The 7614-nt window shown below is 43.9% G+C and overlaps 1 protein-coding gene across 1 annotated transcript; it reads right to left on the reverse strand.

The window, feature by feature from the left end:
- Window positions 1-327: 327 nt before the first annotated feature.
- Window positions 328-1750, reverse strand: LOC147450270 (protein DOG1-like 3). The gene is made up of 2 exons (XM_086520685.1): window positions 633-1750; window positions 328-452 (listed from the first exon to the last, which is right to left on the reverse strand). The coding sequence occupies exons 1-2, from the start codon at window positions 1415-1417 to the stop codon at window positions 443-445; spliced, it is 795 nt and encodes a 264-aa protein (XP_086376811.1). The 5' UTR covers window positions 1418-1750; the 3' UTR covers window positions 328-442.
- Window positions 1751-7614: the final 5864 nt, after the last annotated feature.

Consider the following 7614-nt stretch of genomic DNA (forward strand, 5'->3'; position numbering starts at 1 on the left):
GAGGGAGAGAGGGGGAGAGAGAAAGGCCGCCGAAGGCGGCCGGCCGCATCTAGTACAATCTATCCTGGATACCCTATTTCTTGGACATAAGTCTAGTATAGGGTCGAGTGTAGCTCTCGTAGCAAGTAATTTTAGAGTGGAATATATGCAGTCTCTACGAAGACAACACGTAGGTATTTACTCAACAACGAATCAAGATATTGCATCATAAACTTTAACAGAAAATCATTCTACCATGATGTAAATTGGTGAAAATGGGGTGGAAAATCGAACATATGTAGCAGTAAAAATTATCATAACTGCAAATATCTAGCTGCCGAGAAGGATGAAAGCACTTAGCTTGTGGCGAGTTTAAATATATAGCGCCATGAATTTATACTGTCAATTTCTGCTGACCGTGCACAACCAAAAGAATGCTGTCCGGACGGGTCCAGTACTCCGACTACACACCCCTGCCACACCGTCACAAGGGAAGGTTGGTAGGGTACCCCCATACTCTCACACCAGATAATGTAGATTAGGTTAAATCATAGTTCAGATAATGCAGCAAGGATCAGTAGCAAGGTGCATTAGGTTATGATCACACCAGATATGCACATTCGAAGGTAGAAAATGATAAAACAGCGGCTAACCTTGACAATGGCGGTACGTTATTGCGGCCCAATCTCCGAAGAGCGACCTGCAGCTTGGCGAATGCCAACAAGAACTGCGCCTTCTGGTACGCCGTGTGAAGCAGCTCTAGCACCTTGTCGAAAGTGGACTGGCGAAGTGCGTCCGCCTGCACGCGCAGCTCCTGCAGGGCTGCCACTTTCTGTCCGAGGACAGAGTTGTCCTGCGTCGTGCTGCTACCCTCATCCCAACTTGGCAAGGTTGGGGCCCGCGTGAACTCGCCGCTGAATTTGAAAGGCTGATCGGCCAGACTCTGTTGCCATTTGGCTGTCTCCCGCTCGATGCGATCCTCCTCTTCTACCGTGCTAGTCTGCAGCTTGTTCAGCTGGCTCAGCTGCAAAGCGGACAGTGAGGCGAGCGACGCTGGCCGCCCATCGTCTGCGTTTTCCAGTTCTAAAAGCTGCTCTAGCTCTGTCTGAATCTGGTGGCCCATCAACGCGTATAGCAGCTGAAACGCCGTCGAAGGGCGCTGCAAGCTCCCCATCCACATGAACACCCTCTCCACTGCAGATACTGCCGGCCAGGCCACCAAATTACGCTGCCGCTGTGCCACAGCTGCTGTTCCTGTAAAGTCATGATAGCGCTGCACAGCCCTGTGCACTGCCTGCGCGAGTGTCTCATCATCCTGTGATGACCCCTGGCCCTCTGCACGCAGAGCCCGCCCAAGCTCAACTATTATCCTCTCCTGCCCCTCCAGCCACTGCGCGTACTCTGCTTCCAGGACGTCTTGGACACCGGAACCCGCCATGTACAAAGCTGCTGGTGCGCCCGCTGCGTATACATGGGAAGAAAGAGCAAGTAGAGCAGATCGTGCAAAGCGTCCGGACGATTTGAGCGGCCAAAAGGTGTATGAGAGAGTGGGGGGCTGGGAAGCTTGCCTGTCCACCACTCCAAAATTTTGAGGCAGTTACCTGTTTGGGACGAGCCGCAGAGCCAGAAATACGTGTGAAAGGGGATCGAGGAGGAGCTAGTTTATGTTTGGACGTGCTTTTTGTGGGGGCCCTGGGGGACGGTTCTTAGAAGGGCAAGTTGCAACTCGCAGGTGCTGCCCCTAAAAGACTGCCTCTGTGTGCAGCAAACCTGAGAGGCTCGTTGGTGGAGGAAGGAGACCGGGGGTACGGCCACGGGACAAACCAAGGAAAGCATAAAGCAAATAATATAATAATAGAAATTTGTTTTTTTTTTGCGCCCAAGTGGGAGTGGTGTCCATTGCCCACTGAGCACTCTCCAGCCTCTAGTTGGCCCCGACACTGATTCCCGGTTGGCTCACGCCTTGCCATTTGTCAGTCATCCAACCACCTGGCATCTGAATGACCGACGACCGTTTCCGGAAAGGCTTGTTGGCCCTTCTAATGCGACCTCTTGCTGGACAGTCTGTATGTGCCGGATACAAAAACATAATAGCATAAAAACTCCACACTTTATTATTTTTATTTGAAAAGATACACGGTAAGGTCACAAGATCCTGGAGTAAGGTCCCCTTGCCAATTATGTCCCCACCTTTCACAGTCTCGAAAAGATCCATTCATTGCGTCTCAATCGCCCACCTTAAGGTCACAAAATAAGACATCGACTCTCGCACATGCAAATAGTTCCCGCCCATAGTTTTATCCTGGAGCTACATTTAGAGCAGATTCGCACGCAAGAGTGGTAGGGGTGGAGCGCACATCAGCAAATCTGTTTCTCGTTGGCTTGGGCACTCGCATCTTCTTTCTCTCCAGACGGGGGTAATATCCAACTCTACCGAAAACGACAGAGTTGAGCAAGGGGGGCAACATTAATGCGGATTTTCTCTTACTGAAAGTGTCATCCTTCTTGGAGCTAAGCCCCATTTAGACGCACACGGCAGATGGGGCTCAACACAAATGACTTTGGGCAGCTTGGCTGTCACAAAGACCAGACAAGGTTTGTTTTTTAAACTTTTCGCTCAAACGTTGTGAACGGGCATACACCTGAGACGGACGATGTTGAAGGCTCAAACCATGTCACCTGCACTCGTGCCACAGTTTTTGCGAATGTCTGCCATGGAGTAGTGATGGGCAAGGGGTGTGCTCTGGGTGATTTTGAGGAGTTTCTAACAACGTCTTCTACAAATCACCTGTTGCCATGCCCTTATTCTCACACACATCCATTTGTGTGATAGAGGCCTTATTTCACCTAGAGCTTCTATAGCTTGGTGACAATTAGATTAATGACTCTAAAAATTGACCATGGAAAAATGGAGCAAGCGTAGAGGAACACATTCACAAAACTAAACAAAGCGAACCTTGGGCGAAGTTGAGAGGAACACATTCTCTAAACTATTGGTCACATTAGGGAAAATTTGGACTCTCAAAGGGGCCCTATAAGGACTTTGACTTGCTCCCTCTTGTCCAAAATGGGCACACGGTAAAGTTTTTTACAAATGAAATCAAAATTTGTCGGACCTTTTGGATTTAGAATGTACTCATCGAGATCTGTCCATTGATATATAGCATACGATCAGATTCCTATATTCTAGAAGATTCCATTTTTTGATGTAACAACTCCGTCTTATAAATGGAATCTCTTCCCACATTTCAGCTTCAGTGGGGAGGCCATAACTTCTACAAATCAACTCCAAAGTTTTCAGAGTTTGGGGATTTAGAACCTACTTTCTAAGATCTTCCCAATAATATGTTGGTTAATAGGGTTTTGGCAAAGCGTTTATGTATTTCACCGGATTGCCCACTTTGGACAAGAGAGACAAACTCGAACCTCCTTATAGGGCCCCTGTGAGAGTCCAAATCTTTTCCTAATGTGACTCCTCTACTTCCTCGAGTCATGATGGCAAAGTTTAGCATGCTTGATGAAAACACAAAAACATCACTCCTTGCTAGGCACTGAGACCAAAGGGAGAAGGGAGTGGCTACCATGGCAAGGCTTGGTTAATTTTTTTAATAGATTGTAGCCTTTATTTGGATAAAGATTTAATGTCCTTGTGTAATTGTGGGCCGCACTTTTTTAACATTCATAGTTCTAATATTCGTACATCAATCAAGTGCTACTTTTTGATTCTTTGCTTTTTGGCAAAGAGCTTACTTAATCCATTGACTCAAGAAAATAAAAGACATTGTTCTTTTAGTAAATATCACCTCATTTGGGTCACTTACACCTTAATTTGTACAATTTCTCATGGGTGCATCAATACGCGACTTGAACTAAATGGGTGACAAGGTAGGTAGAAACCGATTACACAAGGCATGTTCAGCTACAGCTCTTGATCTTCACGATGAGGACAACACAATACATAAAAACTATAAATTAACTCAATTTATGCTATCACAATGATTTGTAGCTTGATTGCAAGTGAAAATTTGTCATAAAAACTAATATCTAATTCTTCAAAATGATTTTCTCATGTTAAATTGATCATTTAATATGGGGAGGTACCAGGGGAGTAAAAGCTAGAATGTTGGTAAGATTGCCAAACCGGTCTGAGTAGGGATCCAAAGGAGGAAAAATAGGGATCCAAAGGGGGACAGTCTGCAAAAGAGCAATGTGCATCAATGGAGCTTAAAAGACCTAAGGTCTAGCTTCATTAAGACTTCCATAGGCTAAGGTTCCAAAATTTTAATTAAAAAGTCCAAACAGTCAAAGGTAGGAAAATTGGATGGTGGTGGGAAGACTCAAAAGTCTTCTTACATCCCTATCAAGGGGCGAGCCCTAAGAATAGGGGGGGAGAGAGAAACACACACACACACACACACTCCAAAGCTTCCCTCAAAAGGAATACTGGACACATGGTAGACTCCTAGGCCACTTACCCCCAATCTTCCCTCAAATCCTATTGGATGGCCATAGAGGTGGACCAATGAGAATTAGGCTAGCGTAAAATTAGTATAATTAATTTTAAAATGCTTGATAGAACCAATAGAAATTAAGTTCCCCAGAAGACTATTGGACAATTTACCAAGGGGTCCAATGAGTATCAAGCAACCCAATGGATTGCCTGATTCCTATTGGCCAGAAGACTAAAAGGTCCAATGAGAGTTTAATAAAGTATTTTAATTACCTAAATCTCTCACAAAAGAGGAAAGGGGGACACATGTCACAAGGATATCAATTATGCTTCTAATTTGTGATTGGCTAAGCTTGCAGGAGCCAATGAGAGGCCAACAAGAGTAATTGGCAAGAGGGGTCGACCAAGAAGAGAGAGAGGGATGCATTTTTTACCAACACATTGCTACACACACACACACACACACACACACACACACACACACACAAATCATGTGTGCAAGAATCACTCCATCTCCTTCTCCAAGCATTGAGAAGTAGAGGCCTACACCAACAACTCTTGGCTATGGAATGCAAATCCAACCAAGAGCCAAGCTTCAACGCCATGCTCATCTCCTCTAACATGCTAATTACTAAGCTAAGCTATGCTATTAGAGTGATTATGTGAGGAGATTATTTCTTTCTCATAAGACACATCTTCTTCCTCTCAATCATCCTCATTCCCTGCTAGCTCTCACCATTTTTGAAGGTGTGTAAGGTCTTGGGACTGAGGCTAGGGACACTAGGTGTGTTTTACACGTATATTTTGGTGCATGAAGCTTCCATCTTCATTCCACCACCGAGTTCTGTCAAGGAACACAAGAATTGTATTGTACAAAAGTCTCCTTTGATGGGAGAAGCTATAATACAAAGCCTTTATGGAGGGGGGACCGGCTCCATGTAAATCTGGTCCTCAATTGTTGTCAATTGTTCTATTTCTCTCTCTTTTCAAGTATTGTCTATGCCAAATTCGCTAGGTGTAAATTGCTATGTTGCTTTCTCAAATTAAGTACTCTCTCTATACTCATTAGGAACTTGTTCTCAATGAAATGCTCACTATGTTATCAATTTCCGCTACACACAAGTTACTAGTGCATTATGTTACATTGGTATCAGAGCTATTGGTTTCTCTTTTCTTGCTTAAGAAGAGAGGTCCTCACTATGCTTTCTACAAATTTTTGCATTAATAATTAGAATAGGGATTATTTTATTAAATAAAAGATATTTATTTTTAATAAATCCTTATGAGAGCTAACTATAAAACTAATAATTAGAATTTAAAGAGCCTTTTAATATCTTTCATTAGCATATAGACTATTGAGTCTTTAACAATACTAATATGTCTCTATTCTCCTTGCAATCTATTCAGGCAACGGGTATAGACGCTTGAGTGCTTATCTTTGCAGGTAAAGAGGAGTAGCAACAAGGGCTTGAAGTGCTAAAGTACAAGTAAAAATTTACACCTAAACTTTGCTAGTATGGCTGACAAGGGAAAAGACATTGAAATGAATGTTGATAGCTTTGAGTATTTCACCGGATTGCCCACTTTGGATTCTGCAAAAAAAGACAATAAGACAGCTTTCAGTAAGTATAAACATATAACGACATTTATAAAACAATACAAAAAATAGAAAAGAGTAAACCCTAATACTAACCATGCCGCCGCGAGAACTGAGAATGTCCATTAGGACGTTTGTTAACCCTCACGGCTCACGGACACCCATCACCTACGACGGACGTGTATTATGTATTTGGTAGAGTCAGGTACCGGGCTTGTCGGACCAATAGGGAAAGGTAGAGTGATCGTCGATGAGAGGCGCACTTTAACTTGGACATTCAAGGGATTAGTTGGTTAAGCATGGGCGCCCAAGTGTGAATGGGGTGAGCTCCTATAAAAGCCAACTAAACCTAATTTTTACTCATTCTCTCATTTGTGCAATGGAAGAGTGCTCTTGCTCCATCTCCATCTTCTTCTTCTTCTTCACCTCCTTGTGTGTGTGTGTGAGAGAGAGAGAGAGGGAGAGTGTGTGTGCGATCGAGCATTACGAAGGCACGACGACGGCGAAGCGGTTGAGCGCGGCACGACTGCAGCTTCTTCTTCATCGCGGCGAGGAATCCACCACGAAGGCGAGCGTAGAGCGGTGAGTGACACACCCTTTGTTTTCTTGAGCTTGCTAGTTTAGGCTTGTTGTGTGCTTGGAGCCGTTTGTGGCTCGCATACGGTGTATTGGCAAGTCCCTTGCTTCGACAGTGCGGCAAGGAGCGCACATTTTTGGCGCCGCTGCCGGGGATATGCCCTACACTAAGCTCGGTTAGCACTTTACGCTTCCTTGTGGTGCAATTTGTATCATAGGAAAGGCAGGGAAGGGGTGTGTGGAGATTTTTGTTTTTTGCGTTTTCTGCATTTGCTATCAAGTTTCAATTTCTGCTATTGTCTGCGTTTTTCAATTTCTGCAATTTCAAGTTCGGCGTTTTCAATTTCTGTCAATTTCTGCAAGTTCTGCGTTTTTTCTGCGATTTTTCTGCATTTTCAGCAATTTCTGCGTTTTTTCTGCATTTTCTGCAATTTCTGTCAATTTGCTGCATTTTCTGCGTTTTTTCCTGCAATTTCTGTAATTTTCTGCATTTCTGCGTTTTTTCTGCATTCTCTGCATTTTCTGCGTTTTTCAATTCCTGTATTTTCTGCATCAAAAAAAAAAAAAGAAAAAAAATCTGAAAAAAAAAAAAGTTTTTCTGGAAAAAAAAAAAAATTTTAAAGGGAAAAAATTTCTGGTTTGTATAAAAGATAGATCGGGATCGGGATCATTTTCCCAAGCCCAAGCCCAAGCCCAAGCCCTTAGTCTTATGATATATACTAGACTCACTCTTATATATATACCCTACTCCCTCAAGAGAGAATGAGAGCATGTGGGACAAGTCCTCTACTCTCCTCCTTTCTCTTCCCACTTGCACCCTTAGACTTTCTAGTTTGGGCCTAGTTCCCTACTGGAAATTGACAGTTTTAGGGATTCCGAGGGCATAGAGTGACCAAACGGAGGGCTGTAAAGCACGGCACGACCCTCTGACCGATACGCTCGTTTTGAGCTATCACACGGCCCATTCCACGACACGCTCAAAAAAATCTAGCAAAAAAACAAACAAAAAACA

The sequence above is a fragment of the Adiantum capillus-veneris genome, chromosome 9 (genome assembly GCF_014529385.1).
Source record: "Adiantum capillus-veneris isolate H3 chromosome 9, ASM1452938v2, whole genome shotgun sequence".
Lineage (NCBI taxonomy): Eukaryota > Viridiplantae > Streptophyta > Polypodiopsida > Polypodiales > Pteridaceae > Adiantum > Adiantum capillus-veneris.

What these genes read in the sequence shown, in the direction of transcription:
- LOC147450270 (XM_086520685.1), bottom strand. Translation starts at nt 1,417, where the DNA reads ATGGCGGGTTCCGGTGTCCAAGACGTCCTGGAAGCAGAGTACGCGCAG.